The 24,642-nt window shown below is 44.1% G+C and overlaps 2 protein-coding genes across 7 annotated transcripts in view; both read right to left on the bottom strand.

Moving 5' to 3' along the window:
• RAD51B (RAD51 paralog B) overlaps positions 1-5,381 on the bottom strand; it is a 713,517-nt gene extending 708,136 nt beyond the window's left edge. The window contains exon 1 of the mRNA XM_084631236.1: positions 5,251-5,381. The gene's annotated coding sequence lies outside the window, so the exon portion shown is untranslated. The remainder of the gene's footprint in view (positions 1-5,250) is intronic.
• Positions 1-5,754, bottom strand: part of TMEM229B (transmembrane protein 229B) — a 65,168-nt gene extending 59,414 nt beyond the window's left edge. Inside the window, exon 1 of one of the 6 annotated variants that reach the window (XM_084631246.1) lies at positions 5,736-5,754. Coding sequence is in view for 2 of the 6 variants with exons in the window: in XM_084631240.1 (XP_084487366.1) it covers positions 5,251-5,425 (175 nt within the window). In the remaining 4 variants the exon portion in view is untranslated. Of the gene's footprint in view, positions 1-5,250; positions 5,648-5,735 lie in introns of those variants that run through there. The other 5 variants (XM_084631240.1, XM_084631242.1, XM_084631243.1 and 2 more) reach the window with 5 other exon arrangements.
• Positions 5,755-24,642: the final 18,888 nt, after the last annotated feature.

Genomic DNA, 24,642 nt, shown 5'->3' with positions numbered 1-24,642 from the left:
TCCTAGCCCATTGCTTTGACCATGTTCCCTCTCATTATATCCCTCTGCTGCCTCCCCCTTCTCTATCACATCAAACGTAAGCTGCTTGTCTTCATTTTCCAGGCCCTTCATGACCTATCCCTACCCTACCTATCATCTCTCATTCAGTACTGAAAGGTCAACTCTTCCCTCTGATTAGCTCAGGAAGCCGGATTCCATCACCCATTTGTTAAATTTTCAAACAAGCACCTTTTTGCTTTCCCCCATGCTGCTGCTCATGTATGGGAGAAGCTACCTGTAAACATCTGCAAAACTAACTCATGATCCTCCTTCAAAACACTCCTTTTTCTGTGATATCTACAAATAATTTGACAACAGTTCGACTGCTGGTGATCATGCTGACCAATATTGTTTCACTGTTTCCTTGTACTACCCCATCTGTCTGTATCCCACTGTTGTCTCTTGTCTTATACATAGATTGTAAGGTCTTTGGAGCAGGGGGTATTTTTCTGCTCTGTATTTGTACAGCACCTAGCCTAACAGGGTCCTGTCTCCGACTGGGTGCCATGATAATACATTTAATAATACTAATAATGTGCACCACAGGCAGAAAACAGGAGACCAAGATGCCATCGATGCCCAAGGTTCCTGCAATGGCAGGGAAATGATTAGGTGAGATATGACCCGAAGATCCAGCAGGCAATCCATGCTCCATGCTGCAGACGAAGACAAACCCGCACCTTACCAATGTCTCTGCCAATCTGGGCTGGGGGGGAGAATTACTTCCTGCCCTCAAATCTGGTGATCAGTTTGAACCTGAGCAGATGAGCAAAACACACCCGCCAGGCATCAAGACGGAGGATTCGCTGTACCACTTCAGAGCACGGGTCCACCCTGTATCCAGTTGTGGCCAATTGCTGATGCTTCAGAAGAAGATGGGGAAAACCCCTCAGAATACATCTAGACAATTGTGCATTAGAGAAAAGAAACATTCCTTCCTGACCCCAGCAGGCAAATGGCTGAAGCCCTTGAAGCATGAGATTGTCATTGTCTTACTGCAGAGTTGCAAATATTATGAGCATGTTGAGGGAAATGGAGAACTTCCCATTGTCTCCATGGCCCATAAAAGAAGGGAATGGACACAATGGTTCATAAAGTCACAGATTCCAAGGCCAGAATGAACTACCACAACCATCCAGCCTGCCCCCCTGCATACATAGACTGTAGAATTTCTCCCAGAAACTGGACTAAAGTATATCTTTTAAAAAAAGATATCCTATGTCTTCTTAATGATGAGCCCCCACCCCACCCCGGTAAGCTGTTCTAATATTTAATTTCCCTCATTGCTAGGAAACTGTGTCTTATTTCAAGGCTGAATTTGTCTAACTTCAGTTTCCAACCACTGGATCTTTTTATGCCTTTGTCAGCAAGGTTGAAAAGCCCTCTGTAATCAGCAGGAATCCTAGAAATCCGTTTGCCATGGAAAAACGCAGATTTTGCATTTTTACATAGAATCTTTAGTTTTTACATTTTGTGAAAAAATAAAAACAAGAACCCTGTTTATCTGCACCTCCATTATCCAGCTCTCCCTACAAACCAGGGCTGACACCCTGAGCCTTGCCACCCGGGGATGAAACTCTCCAGATTATTTGAATTTTTGATTATCCAGTCTGGCCCCAATCCCAATTACATTGGACAAATGGGGCTCCGCTGTATACCAGTTGAATACAACGTTTTATTGATACCTGTATGTATTGTGGCTAGGGAAACTAAAATTCAGTGTCTCATTTTAATCATGGAAAACTGCAAATTTTTATTTTTTTTAAATCAGAGAATTTTGGTATTTTTTCAATCACAGAAAACTAGGATCCCTGGTGATCAGCTCTCTCATTCCGCATGTAAGCATTTATACACAGTGATCAAGTCACCTCTCAACCTTCTCTTCAATAAGATGAATAAGTTGAGCTCCTTAAGCCTCACATTGTAGGCTTGTTTTCCAGCCCCTGGATCATTTGTATGACCCTCCATGAGTTTTTTTACACTAATCTGCAGTACTGTGAGAATGCCAAGATTTGACCCTTACGGGCAGAACTGCTGCTATGACAAGTCATTATTAATCAAATAGATCAACCATTTATTCTGGATTTATTTGTTTTTTGTTTGATTAGGGTGTTTTGCTTGTTTGTTATAACTGGGCCATAGTTGTGTCAGTTCTGGAGTTTATATTATATGTAGTACTGTGACATGGGCAAGCCACTGGAGGGGTGTCTGCAGTGCAACTGGGAGATGTGACTGCAGCATGTCTAGATATACCTTAGCTAGCTTTGACCTAAGCTAGGTCAAAGCTAGCACAAGGAACTAGCGCATAGTCAGCAGCCACGCAAGTAGAAATGTAGGCTCCTGGACTGGCAGAGCTAGCCCATAAAGCTGCCCAGATTGCTGTGGCTTCATTGCCATTGTTACTTGAGCTAGCTCGGGCACATCTATAGGTGCTACAATGACAATGCCTGATTGCAGCGTAGCTATAAGAGGCAAGACTCCTAGAGGCTATTCTTTGCTCTGCCACTGATTCACCGTGTGACCTTGAGCAAGTCACTCACTTTCTGTCTGCCTGAGTTTTCACCCATGTGTAGAACAGATACAATAATACTGACCTCCCTTTTGGTCATGCTGTGACAACCTCAATAAAGGAGAAAGTAAATATTTTTTCCAGTGCCTGTATACCACTTTTCCTGGGTAGGGGGAGATAAGCTAATAAAATGCACATAGAGTACAAAGTATCAGGAGGATCTCAAAGCATTTTGTGTCTGTACAGCATGTAACACAACAGGGTCCTGACACATGACTAGAGCTCCTAGGCCCGACAATAACAACAAAAAATAATAAGTGAGCCTTGCTCTCCCTGTTATCCTTTGTTGAGAGGCAGTGTTAACTAATGGTTAAACCAAGGCATGGGAGTCAATTCCTGGGTTGTAGGCCCAGATCTACTACTGACAGTGCCTCAGTTTCCCCTTTTACAAAATGGTAATAGTGTCTCTCAAATGGAAGGGTCCTCTGCATAAGCAGTGCAGAATAGGCCATCAACATGTACAACACAACTCAGGGAGGAGATTCCCTACCATACCCCATCCACTTTGAAGTGTAATACATTTTTCCCAGCAGCAATGAATTGTGTCACTGTTGGGAACATGTTCACTACTGTCATCTATGTGTGGAATATGTTGGACCAGCTCATTATGACCGCACTTCAGGGAAGTACTTAAGCTGAGGTGAAAATCCCATTGATGTAAATAGGACATAAGTATGTCCTTAACATTTGGTACATAGTGAATGGCTTGCCTGACTTGTAGCCTGCAGTGGCTGCTGCCAGTAGAGGTCTCATTGTAACAATTGCTGTTTTTCTGCTCACTCAATTTTTTGAAAAATTTTCCTTTGGGATTTATTATCTATCATAGACTCATCTATTGCTATCAAGTCCCCGATCAATGCAGTATAAGTATTAATGTATTTGCATACATGAAAATGAAAGGATGTTGCACTCTGAGTGCTTTATTTCTTTTACAGACACTGGATAAATATAATTCAGGTAATCAAATTCACCATCCTGCCTATAAATATTTTCAGCTCCTGGAGGGACCATCTTTTCCAGCGGGCAAGAGGGAAATAAGAGGATCCTCCTGTTATTAAGCAATGCAACAAACTGAAAGGAATACTGAAGCTGGGAAAGCTTCCTTGCCTCTGGTGGGAAGGAGAGCAGGTCCAGCTTCTGAACCTTGGCTCCTATCAGGTCCAGCGCAAGAGGATGCCAAAACCAGACAAGGAAGCCCTGGTGTGACACACGAGCTTGGACAGGGGCTTGGGAACCTCTTAATATCCCAGCCATCACAAATGTCTAAGGGTAGCTTAAAAAATCCCGGTACCAAGGACTAGGGATGGGCAGAAGCCAGATTTTCAGTTTAGTGGGAACCTCAAGAATTTCAATGTCGTCCCCCCCCATTCCGAAAAAGGAAAAAAAACTAAACAGGAAAGAAGTTTTCTGCAAACACAAAATTCTGAAAATTTCTTCATTTCAATAAAATCAAAACATTTGATTCCCAATCCAACCTTTTGAAAAACTAGTTTCATGTCAAAACAATGAATGGCATTGGGCAGAGAAAAATTGAGCCATGCTGTTCAGAAAAATCAGGGCACATGGACACTATTCAAACACCATTTCATTTGTTTCCCAAAACAAAAATTTCCCCAAATCAACAGAAAATGCTGTGTGTCAAAGGTGACCCGTTGCTTTGCCGAAGGGACCAGGTTAATGTACATTGTTCAGCCAGCTCTACCAGGAAGCCCCCAGTACACCGCAGGAGGGTCCCTGCCCCTCATCTCAATCAGCTCTGGCTGAATGTGAAACACACAAAGAAACTTTGCCTACCCTCCACCTGCCACAGTGCATGCCAGCCCCGGCTCTTCACAGCCACAGGGGACAAAGGAAGGAGGGGAAGACCGGCACAGCGTGGAAGGCGCAGAGAAAGAGCAGAAGCAGGGGGGCTGGGACAATTTGTATACTGTGGGTGCTGAGAGCCATTGAATCAAATGTAAACCCTGTATGTATGTGTGTATATATATATATATATGATAGAAACCACTTCAAGCCAAGAGGTGCAGCACCCTCCCCAGCACCCCGGACGCTGCAGGTGCCAGGGGTCTTTCCTGCCTGTGCCCTGCCGTCTGATCAGCCAGGGCGGGCAAGCGCCGGAGCCTGCCGGGGCAGGCGAGGCGAGGCGAGGCGCCTTCCCTTCGCTGGGAGCCGGGTCCCAGCGCCTGCCAGGTGCCCCACGCGGATGCCGATTCCCGGGAGAGGGCGACAGACCCTGACCCGGGATCGTCCGTGTGGCTCCAGCGCCCCGCTCGTGGCCGGCCCCGGCTCCGGCTCCCTCTCGCAACCCCCCGCAACTCCGCTCCAGCTGCGCTGGCTCCCAGCCCCCGGCGCTGCCCTCCAGCTGGGTTTGCCTTCCGCTGCCCCGGGCAACCCCCTCCCCCTCCGCCTCTGCCCCGGAGCCCGCTTTGTTCCGGGTGCGAGGTGCCCCCTCACCCCCCTTCCAACTCCTCTCCCGCGGCAGGAAGCGGAGCCGGAGCCCGCGCAGCGAGAAACCGAAAGCAACAGAGGCCGGGCTCCAGAGCCCTCCCTCCGGCTCCCAAGCCGGCCCGGCATCCCCCCGCCCAGCCCAGCATCCGCCAGCTCCGTTGCGGGAGGCCTGGACTGGCTCCCACTGCCCCTACCCTGGCGGAGATGGGGAGAGAGCGCTCCAGGGCAGCTGCTGCGGCCACGCTCTGCCTCGCTCCTGCCTCTCCCGCCTCCTCCGCTCAGCCGCGCATTGTCTTCCTCGCCTCCATGGATGGCTCGAGGCGGCGGCTGCTGGAGATTAAATGTTCCAGTGACACTAACCCGTAGCATGGATGCGGTTGCAAACTGCACATGCTCCCTCCTTACAGCCAGCCTTCTCCCGCACCAGCCCTTAACTCCTTCGCTGCTGTCCTGAGCCAGCTGCGGTACAGGGAGGTGATGGTGGAGGGGACTTTAGCAGGGAAAATCATCTGGCTGCAGGCCTCAGCTCACCTGCTCCCACCCCCTGGCCTTCTGCCTGCACCTACAGCAGCTCCTATAGAGCAGGATCGGCTTTCCAGCGCACTCTCTCTGGCTTGCTAAGGGTTAATTCAGGTCACCGTTCCCCTCTGCGCAGTTCTTCCAATTTTTAATAATTTACCTGGTAAATTTACACGCAAGGACTTTGCATCATCTGTAGCTGCTAAACACAGAAGCAACTCAGGTACCAGCTCCTGAGAATTTAAGATTTGCTAGGCGCCATCAGACTGCTGGTCCACCAAGGCAGGTAACTGACTTCCTGGTGATGCTTCAGAATCCTGGTGTTACATGCTGTAGTTGCCATGAGGGGTTGCAGGAAAAATAGACACCTCCCTCCCATCAGTATTCCAGCTATGACATACCTCCTTGCTTGCCAAGGCCAAAATATGGGACAAAGGCCCAAAACAAAGGACACAAAAATAGGAGCTAGAAGAGAGCACTTGGGTCACCTAATCTTTGCAGGCCTCAATCATTCCTGCCTCAGTCTGGATTATTATCTACTCAGGTTCTTTAGCTGGAATAGATCCTAGGCTCTTGACCTTCTACTGGATGATCTCTAGTACAGTGTCTGCCACCTACCTCAATTTCCCCCTCATGAGAGCGCCTTTAAGAACTCCTGTCTCAGTTTCCAGTCACCTTCTCAATCCAAAATAGGGGCAAGGAGTTGTATGGGCCCGTGGTGCCCGGGCTCCCGGAATATTCAGGGCTGGGGCCCCTGCTCCACCAGTGTTTGGAGCTGGGTCTCTCCCCCAGCCCTGCCTGGAGCAGCCCCCGGCCCCCACCGGCCCCACCCCACCCCCACGCACCTCACCCAGGCCCCAGAGCATCCCTGCCTGAAAGAAAGCGGCACAGCTCTCCCTCGCCTGCCTGCACTGGCGGCTGCTGCTGCCGCCGCCGCCTACAGCTACAGCCCAGCACAAGAGCCCTGCTGGTGGCAGGCTGAGGCAGCCGGCTGCACCTCAGGAGGAGGTAGAGGCGCACACATGCTTAGCAGCCCTCCCCTCCCTGTGCACGCATCAGGAGGAGACACCGAGGGGGCTTCTGGTGGGAGACATCTGGAGTGGACCTCACTCACCTGAGCAGCTGCTGGGGCTTTGGTGAGTGTTTGACCCTGTGATCTGCCCCCACCCCCCTGCCCAACGCTGGGCAAGGAGCAGCCCCATCCCCCACCCCCAGTGAGGCTATGGTGAGAGGCAGCAGGGGAAGAAGGAAGCCACGTGTGATGGCAGTCCCTTCCCTGTAAGCGCTGCACACACACCCTCCCCCACAGAGCCTGCACCCCCACCCCTTTCCCACACACCCCCTCTGGCTCCCAAACGCCATCCCAGAGCCTGTAACCCTCACCCCCACCCCCTGCCCCAGCCTGGAGCCTGCACCCAAACTCCACCCCAGAACCTGCACCCCAGACTCCATCCCAGAGCCCAACCTCTCAACCATCCTACACCCCAATCCTCTGCCCCAGCCCAGGACCTGCACCTCAGACCTCCTTCCCCCACCCAAACTCCCTCACAGAGCCTTAGTTTGGGGGGGGGCCCCTCTGGGCATCACCAAAGTTTCTACAAACCTGCCGCTCCTGGAGGCCAACAGAGTTTAATCAAAAACAGAACTCAAAAGTCCGAAAACAAACACAAAGTGTTTCACCAGTTCCAGCTGCTCGCAGCATCCTGTTTCCTGGGCTTCCTTCACTTACTTCAGGGCTTCCTACTTCTAGTAGGCTCTACTACTTCCCTCAACCAACTACCCTATCCTCCTCACCTTCCTACTGCCATTTATACTTTAATTTTCTGATTCCTCTCAGGTTGGCTCATCTTGTAATCACAGCTGGTTTAGCCCCAGGCTCTCCAGCCCAGGGGCAAACCAACCTGTTACAATCTCAAGGTCCTTTGCAAACACTCATTCACACCTCTGTAAAGTGGTAAATATTTTCCGCTCAGTTTTCTAACTAAAAACCTGCTCTCAGACGTGGTAACCAATGCTTGTCAAAGGCCTGGGTCAGCTGTTGTGAATGGACACTAGGCATTGCACAGTCATTTCAATACTTTTCCTTAATGTAGATACAAGACAGATTCCACATATGATTTCTGATTAATAATAATTTATGTATAAAACACCTAAGAAACATAAGAAAAAAAAAGGTCAAAGAATATAATCCCAAGCAGTGTTCCCTCTAATTGTTTACGTCCATGTGCGGAATGAATTTTGTTACGTGCACCAATATGGAGGTCATATGTGACACATCACCTTCATATTGGTGCACATAACAAAATTCATGTGGTGGGGGTGGGGCTGAGTTTAGAGTGTGGGAGGGGGCTTAGGGCTGGGGCAGAGGGTTGGCATGTGGGAGGGGGCACGGGCTCTGGGGTGGGGCTGGGGATAAGGGGTTTGAGGTGCAGGCTTCCCCGGGGCTTCGGTGGGGAGAGAGGACTCCCCCCAGCTTTCTCTCACCTCGGCAGCTCAGGGCCAGGGGAGAGGCACCTCCTGGCAGCTCCTCTCCCCCAGCCATGGCAAGTCCGGGACAGGTCCATGCTGGGGCCGGCAAGGAGGGGAGCCTCTCCCTGCTGCAGCCCTGAGCCACTGTATGGGGCTTAATAGGCAGCCACGCAGCTTGGAGGGAACTTAGATCCCAATCTCATTTGTTGTCACTGACACCCCTGTAGTGTATGAGATCAGACACACATAGCAAGAAATATATATTTGAAGGCTTCACTGCTACATGCTGAAACAATCTCTTTACCATTTTTCCATTTCCACCAGAAAGTCCTCTTCAGATTATTCCCTGACTAAGCTTGCCGATGGAGAATAATGAAAATAAATTAAAGTTACAGAATCAGATTCCCTTCTTTCTCTGGGTTAACTCTTCTGCAAAATTGCCTGCTCTTTGCATGGTGGAAGAATGTTCTTGTGATTAAACCACTGTATTAGAAGTCAGGAGATTTGGCTCCTGACACAGAATTCCTGTGTGACCTTTGGCAAGCATGTAACTTCCCTGTACCTCAGTTTCCTCATCTGTAAAATGGAAATAATACCTATCTATCTGAAAGAAAGTCTCCAAAGAGGAGGATTAGCTAGTTAACATTGGTAACGTTGTGATGTTATTAACATGAACTTTGACTGCATAGATCATTGTGGCAACCAAGGTCCCATAGTTGCACCAAATCTTGTACAAAGGAGGTCAAGTAAGGTGTCTATGGAAAGGTTGTAATTTGCTGGTTATGATTACGCTGTCTGTATGTGTGTATCATTTTTGTATTTGAAGTTATGAATATTGGCTTTGTACTTGTATCTTGATGTGTTTGATTCTAAGTAGCATCAATAAAGCATTTGGTCAGCTTCTTGAAAAAGGACTATTGTGAGTAAGTGCCCAATCGAGAAACACTTAACTGACAATGGACTTTAAGAGATGCCAATCCACATCTGAGCTTTCCTGGGAACATTCAAACTAACATGTAAACAATGGCGTTGGCCTGCAAAAAGCTGAATCATTCATGAACATGTGACTTGCCCAGGTGGCTACAAACTCCATCTTGTTGCTGTAATTTTGCACAGAAGAACAAAGGGGTTTCTGCCCACAAGAGGGAGAATATAAAAGGCCCTGGAAGCCTCTCCATTTTGTCTTCAGCTGGCTCAAGAGATGGCCTCTTCACCCCAAAGAGATGCCTGAAAGAAACTGGGACAAAGGACTCTAACTACGGGGGTGTGAGTGATTGCTGGACCCATGCCATAAACCACAACGTTGGTCTGAAAAGGACTGGGCCCAGACTAGGAAGGAGTCTAATCTGTGAAAGCAGCTTATTGGAACATCTCTGAGGGTGCGATTTACCTGTATTCAGTTTCCTACTGTATTAGGCTTAGACTTGCACGTTTTGTTTTATTTTGCTTGGTAACTTGCTTTGTTCTGTCTGTTATTGCTTGGAACTACTTAAATCCTACTTTTTATATTTAATAACATCACTTTTGCTTATTAATGAAACCAGAGTAAGTAATACTTATGGGAGCAAACAGCTGTGCATATCTCTCTATCAGTGTTATAGAAAGTGGACAATTTATGAGTTTACCCTGTATAAGCTTTATACAGAGTAAAATGGATTCATTTGGGGTTTAGGTTCCCAGAAAGACTGAATACTGGGTGCTGGAAAAGTCCCTGTTACCTGAGATGCCTCTGGGCTAAGTGAATCTTAGTTTCTGTGCACTGCAGGGGGTGTGTGGCCCAACCTCTTGGTCTGTGCTGTAGCTGACTAGAGTGTCTAACTCAGCAAGATGGGAGTGGAGGGAAGCCTTCTCTGGCAGGGGGGCTTGCTCTCAGTGGTATCCCAGCACATCTAGAGACAGTCTTGAGGGAGTTTCTGTGACCAAATCCATCACAAATGTTTTTAAGGTCCTCTGATAGAAGGCGGGGAAGTACAAGGTTTGGTTATTTTACAGAGAGAGAAAGTGAGGTACAGATGGATAAAATGACACTTCCTGTGTCACCACCTGAGGTTGTCTGTACTAGAACTGGAAATAGAATCTAAAACACTTGCTTCTGAGTCTCATGTTTTAATCATGATCTCTCTTCTCCAATCAGCCACTCCCTTTGTGGCTCTTTCTTTCTCCTTCAAGCACTATCTGAACAACAGATTCCATGTTTCTTTTTCATAGTCCTCAGGTGTCTCTCCTGGCTTCTATGGTTAATAAGTCTGTAAGTATCTTCATGGGATAAAGGGTTCTTCAGTCCGACAAAGCCATGAGCCAATGGTTGAAAACTGAAGCTAGACAAATTCAAACTGGAAATAAAGCATATGTTTTTTACAGTGAGAGCCATTAATCATTGGAACTATTTACCATGGGTTGTGGTGAGTTATCCACCACAGGATATTACAAATCAAGAGTGGATGTTTTTCTAAAGGATATGCTCTAATTCAAACTGGAATTATTTCAGGGAGCTCTATAGCCTGAGTTACGTAGGAGGCCAGACTAGATGACTGGGGTCCCCTCTGACCTATGAACAATGCTGGAAGCACAAAGTTAATGTATCTGAGAGAATAAGAACACTTTTATAACTTTAATTTTATGTCTCTGCATTCTGATGTCAGAGGAGCGAGGCAATATCAGGTTTGTGCCAGACAGAGGCAATTAAGGGATGCCCTATAATGAGGGACCATCAAAGGATTCTGCCACAATAGATACTCTTATCTATCACAGACAACTTCTTCAGCATAAAAGTGTCAGGAATCAAAGAGAAGTTGCAGAGCCAGTAAGTGCTCAGCACCATGCAGATATCAGAGCCCAGATTACACTGGAGAAGAATATTGTGTTATTAGGATCTCATTCTGAGTGAATATTCACTCAGGTAGTTCTATGCACAAAGGAATGTGATTCCTCCTAATATGCCACAATGCAGCAAACCAGCCTGTTACAGAGTCACCTGACCACACCAATTTCTCTGCAAGAACAGGAGTATCAGAAACATGGAGCATTTTGATGGGGAAATAAAATGTAGCATATGGCTGAGTTATAACTCAGCGGCTGACCTTTGCAAGCTGGGCTATTATTGCTACATTTAGGATATGGTGGTTGATTTAAAAAAAATAATTATTTTGAATAGATTTCAAGAGATCTGAAAAGGAGGCTGTTTAGCTATTACAGTGAAATGCCCCTTACAAATACAATAGATGATAAATTAGTCAGAAAGAGGACCACAATGTGATACAGTGCAATGCAATTTATTGTTGGGTTGCATCTTTCGGAAAGTATCCAAGACCATTTTGCAGCGTGAGAAGAAAAGGAGTATGCTGTGCGGGGAGTGAGAGATGAGGGAAAGATCAGTGAGGAAGTAAGAAAAGAATGCTCCCTAGTTAGAAAGAAAGACTCACCCACAGGCAGGAAGGGGAAATCAATGTACAGAAATGGAAGAGAGTAAAAGAAAAAAAAGTAGGAGAGATGAACATGCAAATCTATATTCTTCCCTCTAGTTACAGTGATCGGGCAGAGGAAGGAGCTATTACCCTGAGGAGAATGGAAGGCGGAGGCAGAGTGAGTGTGGGGAAGATTAGTACAGATAAGAATGTCACAGTGAGGGAAGGAGAGCCAGGTAGGAGGGGCTCAGGGTTAGACTTAGAGGCAATAGTGGGAGAGGAGAAGATAAATGGGATGAGGGCTATAATGAGGGGGGAACAGCAGGAGGACGAACCATGAGGAATGGAGGGATGACTCTTCTGGTACTGCCCCCACACTTGTACCCTTTCACTGGCCCACGGTGCATGCTTCATGGGATCAGAGCACTGGAAGGTCTGAGAGCTTGGGGTGGTGGAGGACTGAGCATGGGACTGGCTGTGCCTTTCAACAGCACTATCTCCAACAGAGCGGTCAGATTTCCATGCAGAAATGTGGTTGGGACAGTTTGCAGCTGAATTAACTACTCCTGATTCCCCTCCATGGCTGCTTCTAGGCAGCTACAGGGGGGATCCAGCCATAGTTACCTGCACAATCCTACTAGTTCTTGAATTGTTTGAAGAATCTTCTAAGGGAGCTAAGTCATAGATTTCTGAGAAAATAATAATAATCAGTTCCTTCTGTAACAATACTTAGACTTTCTGAATTTGTCCTTACATGCTTGTGCTATTCTTTTGTATGCCTCCTTAGCAATTCGTCCATGTTTCCACTTTTGTAGGGTTCCTTTTAGATTTTCAAGTCATTAAAGAGCTCCTGATGCAGCCATATTGGCCTGTCACTATTCTTCCTATCTTTCCTCCACATCGGGATAGTTTGCTGTTATGCCTTTAATATCGTCTCTTTGAGAAACTGCCAGCTCTCCTGAACTCCTTTTTCTCTTAGATTTTCTTCCCATGGGACTTTACCTACCAGTTCTCCGAGTTTGTTAAAGTCGGCTTTTTTGAAGTCCAACATCCTCATTCTGCTGCTCTCACTCCTTCCTTGGCTTCATGTTTTTGTGCCTCTGATTCCCTATCCGTAAAATGGAAATAATGAGACTTCTCTCCTTTGTAAAGGGCTTTCAGATCTATGGATGTAAAGCACCATATAAGACCAAGGTATTATTATCTATTTGAGGGTTTTCTATAGCACCCATCACTACAGTGCTGTCTAGTGGTTAGAGCTGGGCATCAGGATACCTGGCTCTTCTACTGATTCATTTACGACTCTGATTCATGAAATCTGTCATTTAATCCAAACTGCATTCAGCCTTCAGATTTGCAACCAATTCCTCGCTGTTATTCAAGGATAAAAAAGTCTCTGCATTTGTTTTAACTTTTAATGAAAACAAAAGACTCCCTCATGTTTTCTGTTCTGGATTCGTTGCTGAAAAGAAAATATCATATGTGGAAACGACAGATACTGCAAGGATTGGTGGTAGCTCTCTTTTCTATTATTTTTCACCAGTTTAGCAAAATCCAGACATTGCTTTTGAGGTGAGTTGATATGCGTGCTGAAAGGGTCATTCTGCAAAGCCAAATTTCAATTCAATGCAATTATCTATTCTGAGCGGCGGTGTGGCCCAGTGAATCGGGCACCAGACTAGAATTCAGCAGACCTAGGTTCTATCTCCTGGTGACCTTGGCTTCATGTTTTTGTGCCTCTGTTTCCCTATCTGTAAAATCTGTGGTTAGAGCTGGGCATCAGGATATCTGGCTCTTCTACTGATTCATTTATGACTCTGATCTAGGTCAGGAAACTGAGACATAGACAGGTAAAGTGAGTTTCCCAAGGTCTCCCAGGGTGTCGGTGGCAGAGCTAAGATAACTATAATACGTAAATATTGTACAATATTATTCTCTATAGTGTCTTTTATACATGCTGTATTGCAAAATGGGTTAGAGAGTTAATATCTCTGTATTTTATATCTCTGTTGTATATTTTATTTATACAACACCAGATGTGTACAGCGTGCTTTACACAACAAGTAAAACAACAAGTCCTTACCCCGCAGTGTTTGCAATGTAATTCAGACAAAGTACACAACAGATGACAACATACCATGATTGAATGCATGTGGTAAGGGATGGAGGAATGAGGACAAGGTTTACAACAGGAAAAGAAAAAATAATGGAGGAAGAGGAGAGAAAATAAGTAGTATAAGTGAAAGAGAAATCTTTTCATCTGAAATTTGAAATGAAGCGGGGAGCTGATGAGGCAAAGAGATATAGGAAGGCTGTTCAAAGCTAAGTACTGCAGCTTGACTCTTGAATTTCTGATATCGAATACTCGCAACGAACTGCTCATGAATAAGCCACAGACCAAGAATGATTTGAATAGTGAATACGTCTGAGACAAATGGAAGCTGCTTACAAACAATTTTGAAGCAGCTAAATTTATCAAATAAATTATTTGTTTCAAATTATTCACTTATCTCTTCTCCATCTTGCCTCCCTAAATTTATCCTGCAGTTTCTCTTGCTGATGAGGTTCTTCACTTTCTTTCTTAAACTATTATATACTGTTGCTGCATGCTGTTAGCACCTGCCAGTTCCACCCTACAGGTGCAATGAGAGATTCCTGTACACAGAAACAATGGAAGTGCTTTAGGATCCTTCAGGATGAAAGTCGTAATGGGCCAGATTTTTAAAGGTACTTAAATGCCTAAAGATGCAGATAGGTGCCTAGCGGAATTTTCAAAAGCCCCATGGTGCCTAATGCCCACTGAAATAAATGTGAATCAGGAGCCTAATATCCCATTAGGCACCTAACTGCATCTTTAGGTACTCAACTACCTTTAAAAATCTGGCCCATGATGACTATAATATATTTTCCATTCCTAGTGAGAATACCAACTTCCATTCATGTTTTCGAACACTAACCTCTGCAAGTTTTCTCTTGGTATTTTGTGCACATCTAGTCTTCTCCACACAAGATCAAGTCAGTGTATGTGTGTGTGTCACAACCAAGGAAAGAAATCTCTCTGCAAGGAGGAACAAGGGAGAGGAGAGGCATAGTTACTCAGTGAAGAACAGGTCTCAGCTTGTGTGATGACCCTGATATTGCAATGTCTATTATAATGATCTACCAGCCAAGCTGACCATCTGCTGAGGTGTCTAAGTAAACACAGAAAATCGCTCTGTGGAGATTTTCAGTCCTCTGGTCCCTTCCATTAGTTATCTTGGCAGGTTTAATTCATTCTATTATCATTAAATGGCTTTCAAGGACAGAACAAAAGGAATGTTGTATGTTTAGTTGCAGCTCATTAAATACTAATAATTAACAATATCTTTCTCTTCTGCATCACCATACATCCAAGGATCTCAGAGATTCATAGAGTTTAGGGCCAGAAGGGACCATTAGATCATCTAGTGTGACCTCCTGTAAGTCACAGGCCATTAAATTTCACCCACTTACCTCTGATTAAGCCCAATAATTTGTGTTTCTCTAAAGCATATCTTCCCAAAAGGCACCCAGTCTTGATTTGAAGTCATCACGAAATGAAGAATCCACCACTTCCCTTGGTGGTTTGTTCCAAGGTTAGTCACCCCCCTGTTAAAATGTTGTACCTTATTTCTAATTTGAATTTGTTTGGATTCAGCTTTCTGCCATTGCTTTTTGTTAGGCTTTTCTCCACTACACTAAAGAGCTGTGCTTTTCTACCTATGAAGTTACTTATACACTAGTAACCAGATAGCAAGTGTGAAAAGTTGGGAAACTTTTTTTGGGGGGGCAGGGGGGCCGGAAGGGGATAGTTGCCTATATAAGACAAAGCCCTTAATATCAGGATGATCGTGATAGTATCAGGATGTCTCGTCACCCTAGTCAAGTCACCTTTCAATCTTCTTTTTGCTAAGCTAAACAGATTGAGCTCTTTTAAGACTCCCACTGTAAAGTATTTTCTCTAGCCCTTGAATCATTTTTGTGGCTCTTTTCTGCACCCTCTCCAATTTTAAAAAAATCCTTTTTAAAAGCTGTGCTCAGTATTCCAGTATTGGTCTCACCAATGCAGTGTACAGAGGTAAAATCACCTCCCTACTCACTACTCCTTTGTTTATACATCCCAAGGATTGCAGTCACCTGGAGCTGGTCAGGAATTTTTTTAAGAAATGTTTTTTCATTAGAAAAGACTGATTTATCTAATCCAAAATGTTTTGTGGAAGGATTTTGGTTTTGAGGAACTGGCTGCTGGGAAGTGTGAACTTGGATGAACTTCTAAGGTCTGTGACCCCAAGGCAGCCCCTAACATGTGGACAGCCCTGGGGAGAGGAACCCAAGGGCTCCCAGGGTCCATGGCTCCAGGGAAGCCCTGCCGTGCCATGCTGACTATCTCAGAGCATGGGACCTCTGGACTTACAGCTGGGAGCCAGGAAGCCCTGAGAACTCCAGCTCAAGCTGGGGATCAAAAACAAAATGAAAATTGAAGCAGTTGGATTTTTCCTAAACAATTTTTTTCAGAATTTTCTCTCTGAAGGAATTTCAGATTTTCTAGGTTTTGTTCTGATTTACAATGAAAACTTTTTTGAAATGTCAGAATTTCCCACAGAATGAAAATTTGGAGTTTCAACCAGTTCTACATTAGTCCTTTATGCCACAGAATTGCACTGGGAGCTCATGTTCAGGAGCTTGTCCACTATAACCCCTAAATCCTTTTCAGAGTCACTGCTTCCCAGGATACTGTTTCCCATTCTGTAAATATGACCTGTACTCCTTATTCCTAGATGAATGACCTTGCTTTTGGCTCCATTAAAATGCATTTGGTTTGAATGGGCCCAGCTTTGCAAGCAATCCAGATCACTCCACATGACTGCCCTGTCCTCATCATTACTTACCACTCCTTCCCAATCTTTGTTATCATCCCCAAGTTTTATCAGAACTGATTCTCACAACACCCATGTGAAGTAGGCATATATTAATATACCTGTTATTCAGACAAGTAAACCAAGGCTGTCAGGGTTCCCTCCTGACTCTGAACTCTGGGGTACAGATGTGGGGACCCGCATGAAAGACCCTTTAAGCTTATTTCTACTAGTTTAGGTTAAAAACTTCCCCAAGGCACAAATTCTTCCTTGTCCTTGGACGGTATTGCTGCCACCACCAAGTGAGTTAGACAAAGATGCAGGAAAAGGACCACCTGGAATTCTTGTTTCCCCAAAATATCCCCCCAAACCCCTTCACCCCCTTTTCTGGGGAGTTTGAGAATAATACACCAAGAAAATAGGTAAACAAGGTGAGCACAGACCAGACCCTTGGGTTTTTAGAATGCTAAAAACCAATTTAGTTCTTAAACGCAGAACTTTATTATACAGAAAAAAGTAAAAGAAGCACCTCTGTAAAATCAGGATGGAAGGTAATTTTACAGGGTAATAAGATTTAAAACACAAAGAATTCTTCTCTAGGCAAAACTTCAAAGTTACAAAAAACAGGAATAAACCTCCCTCTTAGCATAGGGAAAATTCACAATCTAAAACAAAAGATAATCTAATGCATTTCCTTGCTTTACTTATAATTTTTGTAATCTTAAATGCTTATTTCAGGTAGGGTTTTAGGAGATGTTTTTTTCCTGCCCTGGTCCCTCTCTGTCCCGGAGAGAACACAACAAAGAGAACACAAACAAAACCTCTCTCCACAGATTTGAAAGTATCTTCTTCCCTTATTGGTCCTTTTGGTCAGGTGCCAACCAGGTTATTTGAGCTTCTTAACCTCTTACAGGTAAAGGAGGGATTTTATGCTACCCTTAGCTGTATGTTTATGACAAAGGCACAGAGAAGTTTGTCCAAGGTCAAACAGCCAATCAGGCAGAACTGGGAATAAAACTCAGGAGTCCTGACTCACAGTTCTCTAACCTAACCACTTGTCTCCCAAATAAATATACATGGGTCAAAGAGTGCTAAATCAGGAAGGTTGTGGCCCTTTTAAACTGCATAATATAAATAAGTTTTCATTTTCCTTTTCTGTTTCGATTATCTTCATACAATGTCTGTGTGCCAAATACTTGATCTCAAGAGATGGCAAGGAGACAATTTGGCGTGATTTTCCAAATTGTTCTCAGAGTCTTTTGCTTGACTGAGAAAGGGAGCCCATCTTTGAGGCCCAGTCAGTACAGAAAGATATCAGTTTCTTATTGATATACTGAATAAATAAAACCTCCCACCAAATTCTGATATATCCTCTGTGTAATGAAAGCATAGTGGGCATAACCCCAACATGGATTGCAAAGGTGGTTTCGGGGGGGGCATGTTTTCCACAGTATCTAAGATTTTATTACAAAAATTTGTGTTCGTAGCTCTTCTGTTTGTGAAGAAATCCACCTGAATACAAATAGCTGTAAAAACTAGTCACTTGACTGCACAGCATTGGGGAATGTCAGTTCACGACATTTTCAATAAGAAAATATAATAATATAACATTAGCAAATGCCTGCTTGCTCATGTACAGCACATTGAACTTTAAAAATAAGTCTTAACAAGTGTCTAAAAAAGTGACTAAACATGGCACTGTGAGGTCACAATTGGAGTACTGTGTCCAGTTTTCAGCACCACCGTTTAAAAAAGAGGTGAAAAAACTGGAAAGAGTCCACTTTGCAGATACAGCCTTAACCACATTCTGAAATTGGACCAAAGCCTGTAACACGGTCAGGGGCCAACTATTCTAACGAAGTGCTCTCGCTAGACTGTTTTTTGTCGTACAGATCAGGCCATGCTAGCTTAACTTTCGAGTCCCTGCCATAGCTCCACTGCACCACACCTCAAACCTCCATACCCTCTTATGTATTTAATGAATACTTGGCTGTGTACTTACCTGCAAATATCAGTACAAAACTAACCCAGAGGTGCCTGGCTCCTACACCTGTGCTCAGACTGTTAGATCACTCGTCTAGCTGAGGTTAATAAAAAGCTCTCTAGCAGTTTAGTGTGTTCTTCTCTTTATATTCTGCACTAGGGCAGCTAGTCATCTTCTTTCCCCCAATGTTTAAAATCCCCTCTGTTCCCAATGTCTCCATCCCATGATTTGAGGAAGCAAAAATGACCAAGGCTGTGCTGCCAGATGGACAGCCTAACAGTAGAGCTGACATCCTCCAGCAGAGCTCTTCCATCAGCTTGTGGTAATTAAATCTGCTTTCAAGTCATTTTCACAGTGCCAGAATAATTTTTCTTGGAAGGGGTCCTGAAACCTTCTGTTTGTAGAAACAATTCTAGAGATGCCAAAAACTGATAGGAAAAATAATCTGGGTGAAGAACTGTTTCAACCCCCAGATGGATGAAGAAAAGCTGCTAGGGGCAGAGTTGTCACCTCCCTCCTAACAGAACTCCTGGATCCCCCAAGAAGGCGATCTCAGCCTCTGAGTGAGACAATAGCAGTGCAGACACCCATTATGCAGAGAGTCACAGCACAAGAAAGTTTGCAGTGGGATTTACCGCTGACCAGAGTTTCAGCTCTTGTGCAAAGAGTGGGATCTCTCTCGCCGTGGTCCATGCTCTGCTGTGACTTCTCAATTCAGAGAAATCCCTGCAATCAAAGAAAGTAAAAATGGTGCTTTCATGCTGAGAGCCCCACCAGCAGGATGTGGGACGCCCATCATAATCAGGAGCAGAGAAACATATATCTAAATTCTGGGCTTTTATAGATCATCTATAAAAACACATACATACAAAAATATACTACTAGATCAGTATATTACTGTCAGCCAACCAGGATAAAATTATCACCTCTCTGCCCACTCATGCCACAGCTCAGCACATTCCCTCTCAGAAAGGCTTGCACAATAGACGAAGCTTTGCAGCAGACTGTCACCATAATCAAATCCAGGCTGTGTGAGACCATGGGGATGAGTAAACTTCAAAGTCCAGATTCTTTTTCTGAGAACAGGAAAACTTCTGCCAGGAAACTTCTCCAATTTAAATCACAGAACTGTGAGCTTCAGCACCATACTGAACACAAGTGTTGTGGCATCACATGAAGAGAGAAGCAGCCTTTCAGGTCGAAAGAACTACTTGAGGGCTACATAACTCAAAATCAACACCTTAGGCTTCACCCAGAAATCACGTGGAAGACAGTGCAAACTCTGGAGCGCATGGGCAATGTGCTCTCTCTGAGAATTACCACTAAGTGGGTGTGTGGCCACTTTCTTCACCAGCCACATTTGCAGCTCTGAGCCCAAAGGCACTCCTGAGGTAACTATTCAACATTGGTGAGGCCTCATCTGGAGTACTGTGTCCAGTTTTGGGCCCCACACTACAAGAAGGATGTGGATAAATTGGAAAGAGTCCAGTGAAGGGCAACAAAAATGATTAGGGGTCTGGAACACATGAGTTATGAGGAGAGGCTGAGGGAACTGGGATTGTTTAGTCTGCAGAAGAGAAGAATGAGGGGGGATTTGATAGCTGCTTTCAACTACCTGAGAGGTGGTTCCAGAGAGGATGGTTCTAGACTATTCTCAGTGGTAGAAGAGGACAGGACAAGGAGTAATGGTCTCAAGTTGCAGTGGGGGAGGTTTAGGTTGGATATTAGGAAAAACTTTTTCACTAGGAGGGTGGTGAAGCACTGGAATGCGTTACCTAGGGAGGTGGTAGAATCTCCTTCCTTAGAAGTTTTTAAGGTCAGGCTTGACAAAGCCCTGGCTGGGATGATTTAATTGGGGATTGGTCCTGCTTTTGAGCAGGGGGTTGGACTAGATGACCTCCTGAGGTCCCTTCCAACCCTGATATTCTATGATTCTATGAAAGGCGTGGGTCACAGTGACAAGGTCTACATCCAAAAGGAAAGTCTGCAGCCCCTCCCCAAACAAAGATGAAAAACATGGTCTTAGCCACTGCTCGTGTGTAGAAATCCAGAATCAACAAGAGATCCAAAAAGACCCTTAGATTACAAACCTGAGTAATAAATGTAAGCTCCCTCAGTCAGGGGATCTAATACAATCTCCACCATGTCATCTGATTGCTTCCCCCAGTGGGTCAAGGTTTACTTCAGTAAATCCTAGCTAGACACATGGTCCTTCAACTGTACCATCTGACACTAATCCAACAGATTTACAGAGCTGGGTGTCACTCACATGTATGTTTCATGTCTGTACTCCATATGCTTTTTGAATAATGATTGTGCCAAACAGTTATAGGAATTTCTAAACTGCAAGTGCCAGCCAGATTCTGGGGGCTCTGTAGCTCCAGAATCCCTGTTCAGTTTGTGTGAAATATGTTAGCAAAATTCTGTCTTGACTGTAGAGGCAACTTACTAATTGTCAGCCCCCAAGGTCTTTATTTGCGAGTTTTAGAGGAAATTAAAAAACAGGGGTTACAATAGGAACTGGGCTGCAACACTAAATGTAGAGTGATTTAACCACTCTAGACGTGTGCAACCATGACTTCCCCTTAAAGTGTTTTATGCAGGGAATTTACATTTCTTTATAGGGCTGTTGATTAATCGCAGTTAACTCGAACGATTAAATAAAAAAAAATAATTGCGATTAAAAAATTAATTGTGATTAATCACGATGTTAAACAATAGAATACCAATTGACATTTATTAAATATTTTTTGATGTTTTTCTACATTTTCAAATATATTGATTTCAATTACAACACAGAATACAAAGTGTACACTGCTCACTTTATACTATTTGTATTACAAATATTTACACTGTAAAAATGATAGCCAAAAGAAATTGTATTTTTCAATTCACCTCAGACAAGTACTGTAGTAGTGTACTCTCTTTATCATGAAAGTGCAACTTACAAATGTAGATTTTTTTTTTGTTACATAACTGCATTCAAAAACAAAACAATGTAAAACTTTAGAGCCTAGAAGTCCACTCAGTCCTACTTTTTATTCGGCCAATCACTAAGTCAAACAAATTTGTTTACATTTACAGGAGATAATGCTGCCTGCTTCTTATTTACAAAGTCACCTGAAAGTGAGAACAGGTGTTTGCATGGCAATTTTGTAGCCGGTATTGTAAGATATTTACATGTCAGATATGCTAAACATTCGTATGCCCCTTCATGCTTTGGCCACCATTCCAGAAGACATAATTCCATGCTGATGACACTCGTTAAAAATATAATGCATTAATTAAATTTGTGACTGAACTGCTTGGGAGAGAATTGTATGTCCCCTGCTCTGTTTTACCCGCATTCTGCCATATATTTCATGTTATAGCAGTCTCGGATGACCCAGCACATGTTTGTTTTTAAGACCACCTTCACTGCAGGTCTGACAAAACACAAAGAAGGTACCAATGTGAGATTTCTAAAAATAGCTTCAGCACTCGATCCAAGGTTTAAGAACCTGAACTGCCTTCCAAAATTTGAGAGGGACAAGGCGTGGAGCATGCTTTCAGAACTCTTAAAAGAAACTACAGAACCCGAACCACCAAAAAAGAAAATCAACCTTCTGCTTGTGGCATCTGACTCAGATGATAAAAATGAACATGTGTTGGTCCGCCCTGCTCTGGATCATTATCAAGCAGTGCCCATCATCAGCATGGACGCATGTTCTCTGGAATGGTGGTTGAAGCATAAAGGGACATATGAACTTTTAGTACGGGGTCAACAACCTATGGCACACGTGCCAAAGGCGGCACACAAGATGATTTTGAGTGGCACTCACACTGCCCGGGTCCCGGCCACCAGACCCAGGGGCTCTGCTGCCAGCCTGGGGTCCTACCGCTGGCCCCCTGCCACCCGGGACCCCTTCCGCCGGCCCCCGCTCAGCCCGCTGCTGGCCCCAGGTCCCGGCCACCGGTCCCGGGTGCTCTGCTGCCATCCTGGAGTCCCGGCTGCGAGCCCGGGGCTCTGCAGCTGCCTCCAGCTGTGGCCCACTGGCCTCAGCCTGGGGCAGTGAGGGGTGCAGACAGGGGCAAGAGGGGACACAGCTGAGCACCCCCACCTTAAAAATTGTTCCAGCACCACTGTACTGGGATATTTTTAACTCCTGATTTGCTGCTTCCATCACGATCACATCACGTGGAGCAGCACATTGTGTTTGACCTTGTGCGTGCCGTCTGTCGTGATTTTTTTTCCCACTGTAAGTTGAGGGGTACATTTGACAAAATGTCAGCTCCTAAGAAAGCAAAGTTAGATGTCCATTCATTTCACGTCACAGCAACATTTGGTGGCTAAGTCGTGGAATGTTTTGGTGCGCTTTGTAAACTGTCAAGGCCTTTTTGTTGAAAAAGGATAAAACTACCCCAAACTGGATGATGACAAATGGCTGTGTAAGTTCATGTTTCTAACTGACATCACTGCTCACCTAAACAAACTCAACCTCTGTCTCCAGGGTGCAGAGCAAACGGTTCTGGATCTTTGTGAAACCTGGAAGGCATTTGTTGTAAAACTAGCAGTTTTTTCTCGGGATATTCAAACTTCGACTTTCCGCTACTCCCAACACATAAAAGCACTATCGACACGTTGCACTGTCAGTGTCGATGAGATTGGAATGTACATGCAAGAACTGGAATCAGAATTTTCTAACAGATTTCAAGATTTCCAGCGATTTGGTCCAATGCTTTCTTTTCTAATTAAACTTGAAAAATTCAACAAAAGCGACTTGGATTTATCTGTATTTCAGTGGATGGGTGTTGAAGATTTTGAAATGCAGCTCGTTCAGTTAAAAAGCTCAGATAGTGGGCATCAGTTTGGAGATCTGTGGAGTGCACTTAAAGCTACCTAGAGAGATCATGGGGCCTCTAGTCTGACCTGCTGGACGGACGTCCCTGTCAGTGAAATTTAACTGTTTGAAGAAAATTGCGTTTGCAATGCTTTCAGCATTTAGATCCACATACCTGTGTGAACAGGTATTTTCACACATGAAATCTGTCCTCTGTCCCTCTCGGAACTGGTTAACAACTGATCACTCAGAAGCCTGTGTGCAGCTTAAACTATCCAAATACGTGCCAGACACTGGAAAACTCAGCAAGGAAAAAGCAAGGGCAAGGATCACACTAAACTGATAAGATCTGCATTTTAATTTAATTTTAAATGAAGCTTCTTAAATGTTTTAAAAACCTTATTTACTTTACATACAACAATAGTTTAGTTATGTTATAGAGAGAGACCTTCTAAAAATGTTAAAATGTATTACTGGCACGCGAAATTTTAAATTAAAGTGAATAAATGAAGACTTGGCACACCACTTCTGAAAGGTTGCCAACCCCTACTTTAGTACATCTGTCATGTAAATATCTTGTGACCCTGGATACAACAGTGCCATGCGAACGCCAGTTCTCACTTCCAGGTGACATTGTAAACAAGAAGCGGGCAGCATTATCTCCTGCAAATGTAAACAAACTTGTTTGTCTGAGCAATTGTCTGAACAAGAAGTAGGACTGAGTAGACTCGTAGGCTCTAAATTTTTCCATTGTTTTATTTTTGAATGCAGTTATTTTTTGTACATAATTCTACATTTGTAAGTTTAACTTTCATAATAAAGAGATTGCACTATAGTACTTGTATGAAGTGAATTGAAAAATACTATTTCTTTTGTTTTTTACAGTGCAAATATTTGCAATCAAAAATAAATATAAAGTGAGTACTGTACACTTTGTATTCTGTGTTATAATTGAAATCAATATATTTGAAAATGTAGAAAACATCCAAAAATATTTAAATAAATGGTATTCTATTATTAATAGTGCAATTAATCACAAATAATTTTTTTAATCGCTTGACAGCCCTACTTCTTTATAATGAGTGGCAATGATCAGAAGAACTGTGCTATGACACTACTGTTTTCTTTTAAGAACATGTATCACACTCATTCCATGAAGGGACTCTCCTGCTTAATTTGGCAGCCATGAACCTTCCTTTAGTGAACATGCCGCTTGCATAGCTTCTTGATGGAGGAGAGATGTCAGATGGAGGTGAGGCTGAGTGAACCACAAAGACTCTTGATGCAAATGCTGATAGACATGATTTGAAGGACATCATGCATTATTCACTAGCACAGAGCAAACTGAATTAGAGGAGGAGATTTGTGGGAGGGAAAGTAGGTCAAAGTTTCGGAGAAAAAAGAATGAAACAGACTGCAAGTGGTTTCCCTGGTGGAGCAGGATGGCTGTGAAACTCTCTGCATGTTTATGGCTGAGTGCAGATCAAAGACTTTCCTGGGAGGGGAACAGTTTACA

The sequence above is a fragment of the Lepidochelys olivacea genome (assembly GCF_965140295.1).
Source record: "Lepidochelys olivacea isolate rLepOli2 genome assembly, chromosome: 6".
NCBI lineage: Eukaryota > Metazoa > Chordata > Testudines > Cheloniidae > Lepidochelys > Lepidochelys olivacea.
Note: the sequence above shows the minus strand (reverse complement) of the source record. Positions and strands in the feature narration are given on the sequence as shown.